Source organism: Delphinapterus leucas, chromosome 1, assembly GCF_059928025.1.
Source record: "Delphinapterus leucas isolate spDelLeu-1000000601 "Yukka" chromosome 1, BTC_Dleu_Yukka2, whole genome shotgun sequence".
NCBI classification, from domain to species: domain Eukaryota; kingdom Metazoa; phylum Chordata; class Mammalia; order Artiodactyla; family Monodontidae; genus Delphinapterus; species Delphinapterus leucas.
The window spans coordinates 78,396,292-78,414,713 of NC_143129.1; the positions used below are offsets into that span (position 1 = coordinate 78,396,292).

Here is an 18,422-nt window from a genome sequence, read left to right on the forward strand (position 1 = left end):
GAGTCCGCCTGCCGATGCAGGGGACACGGGTTCGTGCCCCGGTCCGGGAAGATAACACATGCCGCGGAGCGGCTGGGCCCGTGAGCCATGGCCGCTGATCCTGCGCGTCCGGAGCCTGTGCTCCGCAATGGGAGAGGCCACGACAGTGAGAGGTCCGCGTACCGCAAAAAAAAAAAAAAGATGGGCCCCATCCCTGACGTCTGCCCTGTACTCACCTATGGCCAGGAGCCCCCCGGCGCCTGCCCCCAGCAGGAGAGCACTAACCGGAAACTCGCCCCGCTGGCGCCACAGGAATCGGCTACAGGAGACGGGCAACCCCCAGCTCAGGAACCTCTGCACCGCTGAAGGGTCGAAGAGTTTAGCCCAGCAAGGCCAACATACTACTCTTCTGGCTGGGGCGTGATTCATTACGTTTAGGGGCTTGCAGCAGGGTAGAGGCTGGGGAACCCGGATGAGGGTGGCAGGAACTTGGGGGATCCTGAAGGAGGATGAGGGACCCTGGGGAAATGGGGCAGACATGAGCTAGAGAAGAAGAAAGGGCTAGCCCGGAGGAGGGCACTGGATGAGGGGGTGGAGGCTGGGGAACCCCAAAGTGGGGGAAGGTGCTGGGGTCCTGGAGGAGAGATTGGGTGAGAGGAGTGGGGGCTGGGAGCCGCTGGGAGTCACTGGGAAGGGTTGGGGTCTCTGGTGACTGACTCACTGGTGTGGGGTTGTTTCCTTTTTTGCCCTTTTGCTCCGTTCTGATGAGGTCTGATGGCCATAAGTGTGCTCTGGATGAACCCTCTCTCATCCCAGAAGTCTCCTCGAAGATGTCCTTGGACGAGAGGTTCTGCTTCTGTCTCCACCGCCTCACCCACAGCCTGTCTGGGGTCTGTGTCTTTGAATCCCTCTGCCGTGAAATGTGGAGATTAGAGACGTACCTATCCCTTTGCAACTGGATAAAGAATTCCAAGATACAGCAAAAGCCCTCCGGAACCTTAGAATTCGGTGAGAAATTCTAGGGCCTTTAAGAGCCACAGAACCTGGTGGGCGTCTCCTGGAGACAGGGAAACGTTTAGTCTCCGCAGCCATGCCCAAAGTCATGAAGGATGCTGTGCACCCCTTGGGGGCAGAGGAGCCGAGCATGGCGCGGGCCGTGGTCCGCAGCACGGGGGCCTTTATCCTGGGCTTGTCCTTGGCCACAGCCTATGGGCTCCTGGAGCTGCTGGTGGAAGGGCACAGCCCCTGGGGCTGCCTGGTGGGCACCCTCACTTTGGCCACCTTCCTTAGTCTGGGCATGGGATTCTCCCGCCAGGTCCGAGTCACCGTTCTCCTGTTGCTGCCCCAGGCCTTCTCCAGTAAGCTTGGCACCCAGTGGAAGGGGTGGGCCCTGGGGCAGGGGCTGGGGCAGGAGGGATCTTGAGGGAGAGGGTGGTTGAGGGAAGTACTCTCAAGGCTTCTATAAGGCACTTGTATGGTATATGCCGCCATGTGTCAGGCTGGGGGCCTGGTTCTGAGGGAGCTCTCTCCCCAGAGCAGGGCCGGACACTGCTATTGGTGGCTACCTTTGGGTTGGTATTGCAAGGGCCTTGTGCCAACACCCTGCGCAACTTCACCCGGGCCAGCGAGGCTGTGGCCTGTGGGGCAGAACTGGCCCTGAACCAGACCGCCGAAGTGCTGGAGAGGGCCAGGCAGCCCCTCGTCAGTAAGGCCGCCCATCTCCACGGACCCACAAGTTCCCCCTCGTCCTGCACATTCTACAGTCCTCTGGCTTCATTCCTCTCCATTGGTCCTGGGCCCTAACCTCAAAGCACCCTGTTAGACCCCCTGACCCTCGCTCTCTGGCCTGCTCCACCGCCAGATGAACTATTTCCCAGACCCAAGCATCCAGGCTGCCCATTTCCCGAGTGGCAGGCCCCCTCCACTCCCTACTCCAGGGCAATGGTGAGAACCAGCCCCCAGAGGAGTTCCAACAGTACCCCTGCCCCCACCTCTCAGGTGCCCTGAACAAGATTAAAGCCATTGCCCAGAAGGCCAAGGAGGTGGCTGACCAGGTCCGAAAGTTCTTCCGGTCAATCATGGATGGCGTGAAGCACATAGGTCAGTACATTAACATGTCTGTTTGTGGAGGGTCAAAATTCACCCAGCCTCCTCACCCTCACACCCAGTCCAGGACTTTTTGGGCCCCGCCTGGGTGTTGACTAGTTCCCACTGGATATAGCACAGCCAGGCCCCTGACCATGAGCCTCTCCAGCTCTGGGTGCTGTCCTGGTGTTCCCCACCCACCCCCCGAGAAGGTGCTGCAGGACTCCTGGGTACCAGCCCCGCAGCCATCCCCAGCCAGGGCCCTGCGGAACGTGTGGTACTGGCTCCTGCACATCGGCGATGTGTGCAACTCGGAGCTGGGCAACCCTTACTTGAAGTGTGCTCGGGTCTTCGATGACGCCAAGGACAGCTGCATGCAGGTCATACCACAAGCCTACCACCTGTGTTATGTGCTCATGCCCTTCAAGCTGATGCTCTGTGGACTTGCCAGTGGTGAGAGAGCCAGGGGCTCGCCGGCAGGATTGGGGGCCCGGCAAATGTAGGGGCCAGGTGGGAGGGTGGGCCCAGGGGCCCAATGGGGGGCAATAAATACGGGACCAATAAGGATGATGCGCCCTTTGTGGGATCGGGTGGGGGCAGATAGGGAGGAACCAATGTAGAGGGTGGGGTAATAAGGAGAAGCCAAAATGTTTTGAGCCAGTGTGGAGGCTAGTAGGAAGAGTGAAAAGTCAGGGGGCCCTGTGAGAGCAAGGTCCCTGGAGGTGGGAGAAGCAGGCTGTGTGTCTCTGCCCCTGCTGACACTCGGTCTCGGCTCTCAGTGGCCCAGGTTTTCTGCATCATTCCCGGGTACATCCAAACCTTCCTGCGCGAGAGCATTGTCACCCGTGAGTGATCCCCTCGTGGCCCTGCTGCATGCGGTGCTCCTGAGAGGTCTCCCTCCCTCCTCCCAGGATGTGCCAGCCCAGGAGTGCTCCCAGACCATGAATGAAAATGCAGGAAAGGACCTCAAGAGGTTACCCAGGCCAGTGTCCATACTGTACAGATTAGGAAATTGGGGCCCAGAGAAGAGGAGGTGCTTCCTCAAAGCCTGACTTGAGAGCGGGAGCTGGGGAGAGAAGCAGGGTCCCCTGCCCCCGCAGCAGGTCGTTGAGATGTTCGTTGTGGAGACGTAAGGCTGGTGCTAGGCAGGCAGCGGCCGTGGCATAGACTGTGGAGACTTTGTCCCCTCCTCAGTCCACTGTAGGTCCCAACACTGAGGGTTCCCGGCCGGCCTGTGAGCCGTGGGACCCCTGGGCTGACCGGGCCCCTCCCGAGCGCAGCCCGACCCCGTCCTAACTCTCCTTGCTTGCCTCTCCCCTGGACCCGCGCACCTCAGCCGTGAGGAGGTTGATTAACCAGGTGCGTCACGAGTTTGAGTTCAACATGACAGCCACCCACCACTTCTCTGTGGCTCTCAATGCCTCTCGGAGCCTGTCCCAGGTGGCTCTGGACCTCCACGAAGCTGTCAGCATGAAGCTGTACCGCGTCCGAGAGGCCTTGGCTCTGATGGGCTACACCACGCCTCTGCTGCTCGTGTTTCTCTACCTCCAGTGAGCGGATGGAAGACGGGTGTGAGGGCGGAGAGCTAGGGCTGCTGGGGGGCCAGCCCATGCCCATGGCATCCTGGGAGGCTGGAGTTTGGGGGCAGGGTTGGGGGCGGGGGCGGGTGCCCTGCCCTGGGGGCTCTGGTCGGGGGGTGCTTAGGGTCCTCACGTGTGGCCCACCAGAGCCCTGTGTTACCGGTACCGCTACCTGAACTGGGACAATTTCGACAACTTCTACATCACCAGCCGATTCCTGCGCATGGATGCTGTCCGCTCCATGGCGGGATTGCCCACGGTGCTGCCACTCAGTGCCCGTGAGGCCAGACACTACATCCAGCCGGGTGAGGGCCCTGAGGACCCGGAGACAGGGACCCTTAAGGGAGGCCAGGGATTCCCCCAACCCTACTGCCCTGCCCAGGAGTGCCATGCACAGGCCAGGCTCAGGGCAGGACAAGAGGTAGGGGAGACAGGCCAGAGCTGATGGAAATTTCCGGCTGGGGGGAGACACAACCCTGTCTTTGGGGAGCCGTCAGTCTGAAAGGGGTAAGTAGGGTCCCTCAGAGCACGCAGACAGAGAGAGAAGGGGAAGATGATGCTTCTGGGAGCACCCTGGATGTCAGGACGGAGGGAAGGATGGGTAGGGAGTGGATATGGAGCAAGGGAAGTGAAGTTGGGGAGGCTTTTGGTGGGGGGCAGGGTGGCGAGCAGGAAGTGTGCCTCTGCTGATATGGAGGTGATGCAGCTGGGCGGGGTGGGCAGTGCTGTCTGTGAAGTGGGGGGCCAGGTAAGGGTATCAAGGATGCCTCAGGAGAGAGGATTCCTAGAGACTGGAAATAGGCCACCAGGCCCAGGTAGAGATGCTAGGCCTGCACCTCTAGCCACGGTGCCCCTGCCCACAAAGAGTGCTTCCCACATTTGCCCAGGGGTCCTCACAGCTTCTACATCTTCCAGATGAGCAGACAGGCTCCAGCTTGATCAGGGGCAGGAGCCGCCTCCAGGAGGGATATCTCTGTAGGAGCTGGGTTCTGGTGGGTGGGAAAACTGGGGAGCGTCGTCCTGACCAGCTCTCCCCTACCCAGGCTCCATCTTCTTGTCCCAGTGGGAGCAGATTTTCTACATCCTAGCAACCTTCCACCTAATCCGGCACCTCCTCCTCATTTTCCTCCTGGTCTTCTTGGACTATGCCATCTTCTGGGTCCTGGACCTGGCCCGGTACCAGCTGCAGGGGGAGATCGTGGCCCGCAGTGAGTGCCTGAACCTCCTTAGCTTCCTCAGTCCTGGGGGATTGCCTGAATGTCCCCATGTCACTCATACTTACCAGCCCCTGACATTGCCACTCCTCCAGCTCTATCCTCTGCCTGGTAACCCCTGTGTCCAGTTCAAGATTATACCATAACAGAATAGCTAAAAACACAAGCTCTAAAGTCAGACTGGCCTGGGTTCAAATCTCAGTAGTGTCCTTTACCAGGTGGTGACCTTGAGCAACCTTGCTGAACCTCCCAGACCTTCAGTTTCCTCATCTGAACTATGACACAATCATGGTAGCAACCTCTCTGGGTGGCTGTAAGGAGTAAATGAGACCACATGTGCTAGGTGGCTGGTGGACCTTTGACTGAGTGTGTGCCACAAACCACAGAATAGAATTAATCTAATCCTGTATACCAGAGGCCCAACAGAAAAAGTTAAAAAAATAATACCCAGAACATGGGACTTCCCTGGTGGCACAGTGGTTGAGAGTCTGCCTGCCAGCGCAGGGGACATGAGTTCGAGCCCTGGTCTGGGAAGATCCATGTGCCACAGTGCAACTAACCCTGTGCGCCACAACTACTGAGCCTGCACTCTAGAGCCCACAAGCCACAACTACTGAGCCCACGTGCCACAACTACTGAAGCCCGTGCGCCTAGAGCCCGTGCTCCACAACAAAGAGAAACCACCGCAATGAGAAGCCCGCGCACTGCAACGAAGAGTAGCCCCCGCTCGCTGCAACTAGAGAAAGCCCACACGCAGCAACGAAGACCCAATGCAGCCAAAAAAAACAAAAACAAAAAAAAACCCTAAACAATCCATAAAACACTTAGTTCAGTACCCGCTACACAGTCAATGCTGAGCAAATGCTTCTTTTCTTTTTAATTTTAATTTTTAATTTTATTGAACTATAGTTGACTTACAATGTTGTGTTAATTTCTGCTGTACAGAAAAGTGATTCAGTTATACATAATATATATATTATTTTTCCTATTCTTTTCCATTATGGTTTATCCCAGGATATTGAATATAGTTCCCAGTGCTATACAGTAGGACCTTGTTTATCCATTCTATATATAATAGTTTGCATCTGCTAATCCCAAACTCCCAATCCTTTCCTCCCCCAGGCAAATGCTTTAAAATAAATGCTTCTGGGTGGTCACAGAGTCAGGGGATGGACTCACTCACCATTAAGGTCATTTCAAATCTGGTAGCCTGGGAAGGCAGACCAGGCACCAGTGCCAGCCAGCTCTGGACCATGGAGCCAGTCCCAGGTGCCAAGGGCTGATGTTAAGCCCCAGGGCACCATGAGAGTGCCTAGGGTGTCCAAGGCCCCTGGCTGAGGGCCTGGGGGCCATCTCTATGCCCTGCACTGTCCACTCTCCACCCTCCAGAAAGTATGGCCTTTCCGGCATGGTGGAGTGGGCAGCTGCCAAGAGCATCCCTCACACAGTGTCTTGGTGCCAGGCCCTGTGCTAATATCCATAACTGTGGAAGGCACTGGCTCTACTGGGAAGATTTACCGCGACCTGGTGTCGGCATTTGATGTCCTGCAGCAAGGCAACATCACCATCTTGTCCCAGCGCTGCCTCCTGCGTCCCTCGGAGCCCAACACCACTGGTTACATAGTCATCGGTATCCACACCCCTGAGGGCACTGGGGGAATAGACACCATTCAGGGAAGGAGGCACAGACTGCTGAGGGTGAGCGTGGCTGGCACCTCGTGCCCTCCAGCAGTGGCTTACTGTGTCTGCTGTGCCCCCAGGTGTCATGTATGGCCTGTGCTTCTTCGTCACTTTGTTCGGCAGCTATGTCAGTCGCCTGCGGCGGGTCATCTGTGCCTCCTACTACCCATCCCGGGAGCAGGTGAGGGGTCCGCGGCCAGTTCCTGCCCCCCTCCCCAGGCTGCTAAGCTCATGGCTGTCTGTCTTGGTTTGGGGGAGTTAAGAGGCCTTCAGCAGCCCAGCTCTCTCTCCTCTGGTTGAACCCCAAAGCAAATGATCTGGACTGCAGATGGCAGAAATGGTGCCTCTTGGGGCAAGACTTTCTGAGACAAAGCTTGCCTCCAAAGTTTTGTTAAAACCCTGGTGGGACAGGAGCCATGTTAACATGTTGAGGTGTGAATGGAAACTCACCATTTGTTTACTCATTTATGTCTCACTCACTGAGCATCTACCGTATGCCAGTTACCGTGCTGGCCTCAAGGATGCCAAGGTGAACCAGACACAGTCTTGAGGCAGGCCGGACAGTCTTTTAACCAGATGTTACAATGAAAAAAGTGTTTTTATTAAGGAATGAATAAAGTGCTATGGAAATCCAGAGGAGGGAATGGGTGAATCCACCTAGGGAAGTCCCAAAGTCTTCCCCCAGGAAGGGGCATTGAGCCAAGCCTAGAGGGATTCATAGGAGTTGGACAGAAGGCAAAGGTAGGGAGTGAGGCGGGAGCAGAGGGCATTCCAGGTAGAAGAAACAAGATCAAGGGGACCCTTTCCTTGACCTCCCCTCCAGCAGGAGAGGATCTCCTACCTCTACAATGTACTTCTGAGCCGCCGAACCAAGCTTTTGCCTGCCCTGCACCGATCGGTGAGGAGACGGGCAGCTGACCAGGGCCACATGAGTGTCCTCCAGGTGCTGGCCAGGCGGTGAGCCCACTGTCCTTCCTTATATGAAGTGGAGTGAGAGGGGGTAGAAAAAGAGCCAGAGGTCAGAATGGATCACTGTCCTTCCTAGGTGTCCAGAGGTTTGTTTGAAGACGGTGCTCATTCCATGGCATTCATGCATGAATGGATTGGGGATGAGAATTCTTAGGGGTGGGGAGTGAAAGGAGGAGGACAGGAAGCAGAGATGTTGTTGCTATAGTCAGAGGGATGGAGGTTTGCCTACAGGAAGCGCTACCCTTGGTTTGGAGGGTGGTGCTAGAGAAGACAAGTGTTAGTTATGCTGGCTGGGCTGGCCTGCTTTTTCTAAAAAATTAATTAATTTTAAAATTGAAATATAGTTGATTTACAATGTTGTGTTAATTTCTGCTGTACAGCCAAGTGATTCAGCCACACACACACATAAACTCTTTTTTAATATATATTCTTTTCCTTTATGGTTTATCACAGGATACTGAAGAGAGCTCCCTGTGCTATACAGTAGGACCTGGTTGTTTATCCATTCTATATATAATAGTTTACATCTGCTAACCCCAAACTCCCACTCCATCCCTCCCTCACCCCCCTCCCCTTTGGCAACCACATGTCTGTGAGTCTGTTTCTGTTTCATAAAAGTTCATTTGTGTCATATTTTAGATATCATGTATAAGCCATATTACATAGTATTTCTCTTTCTGACTTACTTCACTTAGTATGATAATATCTAAGTCCATCCATGTTGCTACAAATGGCATTATTTCATTCTTTTTTATGGCTGAGTAGTATTCCATTGTATATATGTACCACATCTTCTTTATCCATTCATCTGTCCGTGGAAATTTAGGTTGTTTCCATGTCTTGGCTATTGTGAATAGTGCTGCTATGAACATAGAGGTGTATGTATCTTTTTAATTAATTAATTAATTTTTGGCTACATTGGGTCTTCATTGCTGCACACGGGCTTTCTCTAGTTGCGGCGAGTGGGGGCTACTCTTTGCTGCAGTGTGCGAGCTTCTCATTGCTGTGGCTTCTCTTGTTGTGGAGCAGGGGCTCTAGGCGCGCAGGCTTCAGTAGTTGTGGCTTGCAGGCTCAGTAGTTGTGGCTCGCGGGCTCTAGAGCACAGTCTCAGTAGTTGTGACACACCAGCTTAGTTGCTCCATGGCATGTGGGATCTTCCCAGACCAGGGCTCGAACCCATGTCCCCTGCACTGGCAGGCAGATTCTTAACCACTGCGCCACCAGGGAAGTCCCAGGGGTGTATGTATCTTTTTGAATTACATTTTTGTCTGGATATATTGGGCTGGCCTGCTTAGTGTCTGGGACCCCTCTCCTCAGGTGCTCCTGCCTGGCTCCGTTTATCAGCCACTCTAGGCAGCACCAGACCTACTGCCTGGGCTGCGGGCAGCCCCAGGATGAGGGGGACACAGAGAATTCGGTGTCCTGCAGTACCCCAGGCTGCCGAGGTGAGACTTCTGGGGAGTCTGCCTCTCCCTTCTGGGACTCACCACATTTGCATATGACAATCAGCTGTTGTCCTTCTTTTATGGACTTCTCCTGTACCTTACCTTTTGTACCCCTCCCTTCATTACTATGCATGTCCTCATTTACACAGAACCCTCAGGTAGCTCATTTTCTCTGTGAGCCTTAATCCTCTGGTGCAAATAGAATTTATATGCAAGTGGCATTGCAGCAACTCCCTAGTGTGCACCGCTTGATGAGGATGGTCCTCCCAAGGGTGGGGTCGGGGAGGCAAGGGCTGAAAGCTGGGGAGCACAGTGGTTGCGGGGGTACAAGTTTACCTTCTCTCCTCCGGGCCTCCTCCAGGTCTCTTCTGTCTCACCTGCTTTCGCCTCCTGGACAACACCTGCTCCGTGTGTGCATCTCCCCTCTCCTACCAGGAGGAGCTGGACCTGGAGCTGTGAGTCTCCAGTGACATGGGGTGGCCGGAGTCTGTGGGGGCAGTGGGAGCAGCCACCCCTCCCCCAGGACCTCTGTGGGCTACTGAGACGGGAGGCTTCTCCAGGGACTCCAGTGATGAGGACGGCCCCCGCCTATGGCTGGCGGCAGCTCGCAGAAAGGGTCCTGAGCAGGAAGTGTTACTGCAGCAATGGCTCCAAGAAACACTGGGCAGGCCCCTCTTATCGGATTCCAGCTCCGAATTCAGGTGAGCAGAAAGCTGAAGGAGTTGGGGCCTGGGAGGCCTAAGATGTTCTGTCACATTTACCAAGGGCTTCTTGGGTGCCTGGTGCTCTGCTAGAGCTGGAGATGGAGATAAAGGGAGGGGAGGGAAGGGAGGCTTGCCCTGGAGGAGCCCACCAAATGGTGGGGGAGAGTGACATCAAATAGATCAGTGACAAATGTGGAGAGCGCCCCGATCAAGGAGTGAAGCAGGCTCTGGGCAGCACAGAGGACAGAACAACCAATTTGGGATGGGGGATATTAATGAAGGCTTCATAGAAGAAGTGAAAAAAGAGGTGGGTTTGGGGGCACCCCGGGGGTTTGTTAGGCTGAGGAGTGGAGGAGAGCATTCCAGGGCGAGGCTTTTGTGTGTGAGTTTGGAGAACGTGAGACATTTAGGAGGTGCGCAGGTGCTCCGGGGCGGGCGGAGCTAAGGGAGATGTGTATGTGTGGCCGGGTGGAGACCGCAGAGCACGCTGGGAGATGAGGCAGGGAGAGGTGGGAGAGCGCCTCACTTTGCCATCTGAAGATCCTCAGTCAGAGAGTGATATAATCATATTTGTCTTTTAGGACAGTAAGCTAAGGAGGCAGAATGGAGGCTGGGCAGGAACAGGGAGACCAGAGAGGAGGCTGTCTTATCTCAGGAAAAGTTGGTGATGGCCTCGGGATTGAGGTGCTGAGAATGACAGGGAGTTTATGCTTGGGACTGGGCGGTGTTAAGGCAAGAGGAGAAACAGGTTCTGCAGAAAGAGGAATGGCCCAGTTCGAGACCTTTGAGGTATCTGTAGGGAATCCAGCGGGAGATGCCCAGGGGACAGTTAGAAAAGGGCAGGGCTCTGGGCCAGAGGTGTCTTTTGGTGGGGGGGGGTGTTGACTTAGAGACTGTAAGAGAGAGGATGAGCTAGATCACCCTGGCAGAGGGCAGGGCAGGAGAGGAGGGGACAGGGACAGAATTCTGAGGGGCTCAATCACAAGCCAAGGAGGGGAGAGGCTCGGGAACAGAGAGCCAAGCATATCAAACGCTGTGAGATGATCAAGCAGGATGAAGCCTGAAGATTGGCCATTGAATTTGGCAGTTGAGAAATCCTTGGTGTGGCTTGTGGGAACATTTCTCATGGTGTGGGGAAGGCCAACACCAGTCTTAATGGGTTGAGGGGGGGTGACTGGTAGAGAAGACTCAGAAACAGAAATGGGGTATGCGGCTCTGTGTCACTGTTGCAAGAAGTCTGAGAATTCTTTTTCTTTTTAATATAACTGCTGTAGTTAAAAAAAGGAAGCTTGATGGTAAAGAGGAGGGAGTTAGCTTCATAGAACAAAAGAGTAGCTTGGGGCTTCCCTGGTGGCGCAGTGGTTGAGAGTCCGCCTGCCGATGCAGGGGACACGGGTTCGTGCCCCGGTCCGGGAAGATCCCACACGCCGCGGAGCGGCTGGGGCCGTAAGCCATGGCCGCTGAGCCTGTGCGTCCGGAGCCTGTGCTCCGCAACGAGAGAGGCCACAGCAGTGAGAGGCCCGCGTACCGCAAAAGAATAGCTTGAAGGGAACCTAAAGGATTTTTCTTTATCCAAGTATAGGGAGATTTGAGCATTTCAGAGGTGAAAAAGAGAGCGCTGAAGAGAGAGGGATGCCAGAGAGATGGGATCTAAGGCCAGGTGAACAGGGTGGCCTCAAATAGGAGCGGGCTCGCCTGAGGCAGGAGGGGAGAGGGTATGTTCCTCTGAGCAGAGCCGAGCCTGCTCCAGTCTGGTGGCCTTGCTCTTCTCAGGGAGGGTGGGGGGCGGGGGTAGGAGGCAAGCACACCTGCTAAGACAGCAAAGAAGGGGTCTGGGAGTGGAATAAAAGTTTCAAGGAGTGGGTGGTGGAGGCTGAAATATCTGCCTTGGGGACTGTGCAAAGGAGCCAGCAGGGGAGGTTAAGAGATTTCCAGGTAGCATTACAGGCTCAGATGAAGTTGAAAACCATAACGTGTAATGACCGACTCCAGCGTGCTCGGTTATGCGGTTTTTTTCGAGCAAATGTGGTAGCCATGAACAGGATTCCAGGGTTGAAGGTTTTTTCTGGGCAGGTCAGGAGGATAAGATGGGGAGAGAATTGGGGTGTCTTTAGTCAAGAGTGTCTGAGATGACTGACTTTGGGGAAGAGAAGGTACTGAGACCCCAGGGGGCAGTCCTAGGTCTATGTCTCGACGGGGGTGTTAGAGCAGAGGCCAGGAGGGACACTGAGGATGGGCCACGCCTGGGAAGAATTTGGGGATAAATGAAGAGAGTGGCCAAGGTTGAGGGTGAGGTCCGAGTGGGAGCAGAGGTGAAGGTCATTATGGCCAAGGAGGTTGAGGACTGAAAGGCCAGAGTGTTGGAAGAGTCCGCCCACTAGTGAGGAGGCGGCTGGGCCTCGCCAACAGCCCAAGTCTGGTACCAGCACCTGGATGGGTATGGCAGGGTGTCTGCGAGGCCTGGGGAGAGCCGCAGCCCAGGGGTGTAGCTGCCATGGCAGCCAGGGGCTTTGCAATACGCCACAGGCCTGCCGAGTTTGAGAAAGGCAAGCAACCTCCACTCGGGAGGACTGCAAAGAAAACTTTCCAGTGGTCACATTCCAGGGCGAATGGGGCACTGGAAGTAGTAATGAGTTGAGGGGTTGAAGGGGAAGCAAAGTTTTATTTTTAGAGGTTCCAGAGGGCTCAGTGAAGTTAAAAGCTGGGTCGCCAGAGAGGATAGCTTGAGCCTTGAGCAGCTATTATTCCCAAGGTCACTGCTGGTTCTGCCCTTACTACCCACATGACCTTGGGCAAATCGCTGCCCACTCATCTCTCAGCCTAAAATCAGAAGCTATCTACAGCCATGAGCTGGTTTGCCTTGGGGCGGGGGGGGGGCCTGTGAGAGCAGCAGTGGCTGGTAGATAACAGAAGCCAAATCTGAACAGATGGGGCAGGGGCAGGAGGCAGGAATGCACCTGTGAAAACAGAATGTTGGTGACTGGGCCACCCCCCTTCCTCTCCTCGCTAGTGACCTGGATGAGGAAAAGGGGCCTTGGAAGAGGAGGCACAGGTAGCAGCGCCCACGTGAGGCCCAGTCTGTCAGCATACCCATGCCCCCTCAGCCCTCCTGACCACCTCAGAAATCCTCTGCCCCCAAAGCAGCCCCTTCCCTGCTTCAGAACCCCAGTCCCTCTGTCTCTCATTTCCCTCTCCTCCCCATCCCTCCCACCTATCTCCAAAATAAAGAAACCAAAGGTGGACACAAGTGTGAATCTTAAATTATTATTTCTTCCTGTCACTTACACCCGAGGTGGGGGGGCAGGGCAAGGGGAGGGGAACAGGAGAGGGGGGATTGCCTCCCCCCCACCCCGTAAGGCACTGAGTGGAGAAGCCGCAAGGGGGGAGGGGGGAGGCCACATTGTCCTCACTCCCTGGGGCTAGGCCCCAGGTCTCCTCAGCCCTGGGCTCTCCCATCACCTGAAATGCTAAGATGAGGCCCAGGGCAACCCGACCTCCCCCTACCCCAATATATTACATCATCACTTTTTAAATAGATACAAGGACTGGTCCCGCTACCCCCTCCCTGTGACCCCCCCCACTATTGGGGGTACCTGGGCAGCTGTGCAAATGGGCATGGGGGGGGCGGGAGAGCACCGGGCCCCTGAACCTGCCCCGTTTAAGGAAGGGGAAGAGCCGCCAGGCCAGGGAGGGGAAATAGTGCAAGGCAGAGCCCAGGCAGAATGGGGTCCAGCACCCAGCGAGGAAGGTGGGGAGGAGATACCCCCACCCCCAGCAGAATTGGGTAGTTAAAAATCTGAAACTAGATTTCAACAAGACCAACAGAAAAGGCTATGTACAGACCGGGGGTGGATTCAATCCTAAGGGTAGAGTGAGGGGATTACTCTCCCCGACCCAAAAGGAAGCCCGGCTGGCAAGGGTCTGGGGAAAGGATCCCTTTCCCACAGGTCCGCAGCCCACCTTCCTTGCGGCCAAGCAAGAAGCTATTTGCCCCGGCCTTGGCAAGGGGGCGCCGCTCACCAGCTGGGGTGGTGGAGGTTGAGAGAAGACGGCTCGCTGGAAGTGGCCGCCAGGGGCGCTCGCCCGCGCAGGGCACGGCCGCCAGATGGCGCCGGCTCGCCCGTTCTCCGCAAGGCTGCCCCCAACCCCTCACCCTGTCCCACACCCTGCACCGCGCCAGCCCGGGGGCGGCGTGAGTCAGGGGCCGCAGCAGTGTCGGCGGCTCCGGCTTGCACCTGGGCGGGGAGGAGAAGAGGGTAGGCCACCGCCCGGCCCGCCCTGCCCTCTGGCCCCGGGGAGGGAGCAGCGGGAACAAGACATTCCCTGCCCAGCGACTCGGGAGGGGAGGGGAGGGGAGGGGAGGAGAACCAGCAGCAGCTCCCGTAGTTGGGCGGGGCCCCTCCCGCTGCCCCCAGGGGCGGGCGAACCAATCAGGCCACCCCGCCCCCTTCTCCAGGACCCCATGACTCAGCGCTGGGAGCAGGGCGGAGGGGGACTAGGATGGCTCCTTCCTTACAGGCCCAGTCCCCCAGTCTTTCAAGCTTCTACCTTGCTTTCCCCCACTTACCCTTCCTTTGCCGCCCCCCTTTGCATAATTCACTGCCAGGAAAAGGGAACAGAAACCAGGAAGGAGGGGTCTCGAAAGGGAGGGGCAGCCCTTCACCCCCTTACACAGCCAAAACCCCAAGGGGCATGGGGGCAGGGCAAGGCTTTGGTCCCAAGCCCCCCACCCCCTAGAAACCCGCATAGCCGAAGAGGGACCCCACAAATCAGAAATACATTATTGCTTCTACTCCCCAGGAGCAGCTGGGGACAGGGACCCCACCTTTACAATGGAGCTGTAAATATATACATAATATCGTATGTATCACTCCTTGGGAGAGCACCCCAATCTGGGGAGCCTCTGCCCCAAAACCTTCTCAGCTTGGAACTGGAATGAGAGCTCTGAGGGAAGGGCCCAATTTCCGATGCCAGGGAGGCTCAGTGCCCGGACCCCAGCGCCGTCTCTGCTGCACACTCCCGCTGCTCAGCATGGGCGTCCGGGCCCCGTGCTGCTCCAGCTCGGCCACTCGTCCCTCTTTAAGAGGACTCCATGGCACCTTCAGCCTGAGGTGTGGTGGGTGCCCCCTCCTCCTCATCGTCATCAGGGGGCCCCGGGGTGGAGACTGGGGGCCCAGTAGGGGCTGGCTCCTCCCAGAATCGAGCCAGAGAGAGTCGGAAGTTGTCCAAGTGGCCATTGGAGAGGTCGAGGCCAGCAGGGGTCGGGGTGGCGGCAGAGGGCGGGGGGTAGTGAGGGGGCGCATCGTCCTTGCGGCGCCGCCGGGTGCGCACTTCCAGGCAGTTCTGGCCTTTGAGGTGGCGCTGCAAGTGGTCCTCCTTGGCGAAAGCCTTGTGGCACAGGTGGCACTCATAGGGCCGGTCCCCTGTGTGCAGGTGCATGTGGTTCTTGAGGTCATAGCTGTGCAGGAAGCGGGCTGGGCAGTGCGAGCATGAGTAGGGGCGCTCTCCTGTGTGCTTCCTCATGTGGATCTTCAGCTTGTCATTCCTGGCACAGGCAAGGGGGAGGGGCAAGGAAACGGTTCAGGATGCGATCCCTGGGTCATCCTGGCCGGGTTCCCAGGCCTCGTCCCACTCCCGTCCCCCACCATTCTTTTCCCTATTACTGCCCCAGGAGACCCTTGCTGACGTGCCTGCAGCTTAACTGGGCCCGGCCACCACCCACTCTGCCTCCAGCACAGCCACATCTTTCATGCCCCAGACCTACCTCCCTTGACTTTCTTTCTCCTGGTCTCCCTCATCTGGTCTCTCTCCTCACCCTGGGCATCACCACCCCAGTCCCTCCAGGATCACCTGCCTCCATACCTCGGGTCTCCTAATCCCTTCCTCCCTCCCCCTCGACATGGCCCCTGCTGCACCCCTTCCCCACTGGTGCTCACCGGGTGAAACGGACACCGCAGACTTCACAGGCGAAGGGCTTCTCACCGGTATGGGTCCTCATGTGGCGTGGCAGTTTGCCAGCCCCGTGGATAATCTTGTGGCAGACCGGGCACTCCTGGGGCATCTGGGAGCGGCGTTTGCGCACTAGCTTGTCCTGGCCATCTAGGCCTGGTGCCAGGGTGTCCTGGTGTAGGGAACTCAGGTAGGCCATCAGGTCAGGATCGATGGCATCCTCATCTGAGCCCAGCTCCTCTGGGGACAGCGGGGGCCCGCCACCCTGCGCCAGCCCATAGGCCGGGGGATATGCCAGCTCCTCCTCTTCTTCCTCACCCTCATAGGCCTCATAGCTCAGGGGCCCCTCATGGGGTGAGGCAGTCCCTGTGGGAGGGCTGTAGCTGTCCCCCAGCCTACTGCCCCCGCTGCTGCCCACTCTGCCTGCCGCCTCCTCCTCCTCCTCGTAGGTCAAGGGATGGGTGGGCACTGTGGGCACTTCAGGCACTAGGTGGTTTGCCCGGGCCCCCTTGGTCTGCAGGAAAGCTTTTCGTGGCTTGCGGCTGCGGCGGGCGACAGGCCGAGGGGGCGGCGGCGGCGGTGGGAGGGGCACCTGTGGAGGGCTGTCTTCACCGTTGGGAACTCCCGAGGCTGAAGCTGTGGCTGTGGCGAAGGCCTCCAGGTACTGGCGAGCTCGCTCACAGTCGTCCTCGTCAGGGCTGGGAGCTTCTAGTCCGCTCCCCTGCAGAATCTCCATGCAGGCAGCGATGACACACGGGATCTCCAGCAGCCGCGCAGCCTGGAGCACTGCCGGCATGTTGGCGCTGCTGGTGGTCAGTGTGGCTGTATAGGCAAACTCGAGCAGGGCACCCAGTGCCTCGGGCCCCACAAAGTCCAGCTCACACACGCCGGCCCCTGCTCCCCCGGCAGCTGCCCCGCCGCCCCCAGCGCTCAGGACTGCCCCGCCACCGCCCTCAGTGAAGAGCTTCTTGAAGTAGTGGCTGCAGGCAGCCAGCACAGCCCGGTGGGTGCGGTATTCAAGGCCCTGTGTCCGGATGGTGAGGTCACATAGGTGGCCCAGCTGGCGCTGCTCATTGAGGCAGCTCAGGAGCTCACTGCTGTGGTCTGGGAATGGAATCCCGATCAGGTCGTCCTCGGGGCTCCCCATCTTCTCCTGCAGAGTCAAGTAGAGAGGGAGGTTAAGAGCGCTCAGCCCTGCAAGGTGGTCCAGGGAAGGGATATATACCAAAGTTGGCCAGGTGACTACAGACTACTTAGACGGTCTTCTAAGTACTTTACACCCACTTCATCTTCCACAACCTTCTAAAGTAACAGTTATCATTCATTTCACAGACAGGAACCTGAGGTGCAGACAGGTGAAGCGACTTTCTATGTTAAGTGCAGAAGAGGTTCAAAGCCAGGCGATGGGCCCAGAGTCCGTGTTCCTAAGCACTGTGCACTATTCTGCCTCTGTGAGAGCAGGAGCCCTGCCTTTCTGGCCTTTCCTAGAGACCCGTCTGCTTCACCTGCCCCATTCCCCACCCCTCTGGAAGAAGCACTGGACTGGGAGAAAGGATGCCTGGGTTCTGGTTCAGGCTTCATGAAGAATTGGCTGAAGGACTCTGGGTGGCTCTGGCAGCCAGCCTCAGTCATCTGAAAAGTGGGGTAACAGCCTTTGTGATGGAACCTCCTCTCAGCCCAGAGAGAGGCCAATGAGAGAGTTCAGATTCACATTGCGCCAAGGACTGTTCAAGGCAAGGTCAGGTGCTTTAACTTATGTTATCTCCCTAAAGCATTTGGTGTACTGTAAAACACTATGCAAACCTGAGAGGTGGCTTCCCAGCACCCTCCTCCTCCTCCTTCCCCACCCACTAAAAGTTCATCTCCCCTTCTAGATCCCCCCTTCTAGAGGCCAAAAGGGAAACACAGCTCCCAGCATCCCTCCCCCCACATCCTCCCCTCCCCCATGGGGCCAAGGAGCAGCCACCCTTTGCTGGGGTGTCGCTGGCTGGCGCGGGTGCTTCCTGCCCCGCACCGATAAGCATCATCCCCGCCCCCTCTCCCACTGCCAATAGGCCAAGTTCCAGTCCCACCCCTCCCCCACTGGGCTACCACCACCACCTCTCCCTCCCCATTCCCATCCAGTCAGGAGAGTACCCCCTCTCCAGAGGACCATCTTTCACCCTCTATGCTTTCCCCTCCAAGGCAGAGCCACAGAAGGTGCAGAGCTGCCAGCAATCCCGAGGCTGGTGGAGGGGAGGGGAGGGGGAGTAGAGGGAGTCTGGCCTGGAAGTGGGGAGATCTGCTTTAAGTCCTGGCTCTGCTACTATCTTTTTTTTTAACCATACCATTAATATTTATTTATTATTATTTTTTAACATCTTTATAAGTATTCTGCTGCTATCTTGTTGAATGACCTTGGGCAAGTCATTTCTCTCTGTGCTTCAATTTCCTCACTGTACAAGGAGGGGCTGGGAATGGATGCCCCATGGGCTCAGCCCTTCAGCCCTGACATTTGGTGGGTCTGGAGCAACTGGAGACAGAGTTGGGGCCTGGAAAGAGCTGGGCTCTGGGGTCATCCAGGCTCGAGTTTGAATCTCAGTCTGTGGCTGATTAGCTCTGTGACCTTAAACAAGTGATTTCATCTCTGGACCTCTTTCCTCATCTCCAATATGGGATCATTCCACCTGACTCCTAGGGCTGTGGTGAAGGTTAAATGAGACCGTGGGTGGCACAACGCCTTAACACACACAGTAGGGGCTCAATAAATGTTCTGGCCTTGGCAAGGAGAAACAAGGCCTCACCTAGAGGCAGATTCCACTACACAGATGATGGTCT

The 18,422-nt window shown here is 56.8% G+C and overlaps 3 protein-coding genes across 5 annotated transcripts in view; 1 reads left to right on the forward strand and 2 right to left on the reverse strand.

Annotated features, from left to right (window-relative positions):
* Positions 1 to 2,264, reverse strand: part of DCST1 (DC-STAMP domain containing 1) — a 16,914-nt gene extending 14,650 nt beyond the window's left edge. Inside the window, exons 1-2 of one of the 2 annotated variants that reach the window (XM_022559453.2) lie at positions 701 to 2,264; positions 216 to 341 (exon numbers count right to left, since the gene is read on the reverse strand). In XM_022559453.2, coding sequence (XP_022415161.2) covers positions 216 to 341; positions 701 to 761 — 187 coding nt within the window. In that variant the 5' untranslated portion in view covers positions 762 to 2,264. Of the gene's footprint in view, positions 1 to 215; positions 657 to 700 lie in introns of those variants that run through there. The other variant, XM_089914413.1, reaches the window with a different exon arrangement.
* DCST2 (DC-STAMP domain containing 2) lies at positions 896 to 12,961 on the forward strand. Its single transcript, XM_022559382.3, is given in 16 exon segments — positions 896 to 1,337; positions 1,514 to 1,684; positions 1,978 to 2,079; positions 2,320 to 2,517; positions 2,844 to 2,909; positions 3,401 to 3,614; positions 3,792 to 3,949; positions 4,688 to 4,852; positions 6,321 to 6,488; positions 6,619 to 6,719; positions 7,365 to 7,495; positions 8,825 to 8,952; positions 9,314 to 9,407; positions 9,513 to 9,653; positions 12,667 to 12,803; positions 12,806 to 12,961. Coding segments are annotated over 16 exon segments (2,319 nt in total). The 5' UTR covers positions 896 to 1,069; the 3' UTR covers positions 12,883 to 12,961.
* The window catches only part of ZBTB7B (zinc finger and BTB domain containing 7B), a 16,405-nt gene continuing 10,281 nt past the window's right edge, over positions 12,299 to 18,422 (reverse strand). For both annotated transcript variants that reach the window (XM_022559383.3, XM_030759513.2), the window contains exons 2-3: positions 15,593 to 16,758; positions 12,299 to 15,201 (exon numbers count right to left, since the gene is read on the reverse strand). In XM_022559383.3, the coding sequence (XP_022415091.1) occupies positions 14,736 to 15,201; positions 15,593 to 16,752 (1,626 nt within the window). In that variant the 5' untranslated portion in view covers positions 16,753 to 16,758 and the 3' untranslated portion in view covers positions 12,299 to 14,735. The remainder of the gene's footprint in view (positions 15,202 to 15,592; positions 16,759 to 18,422) is intronic.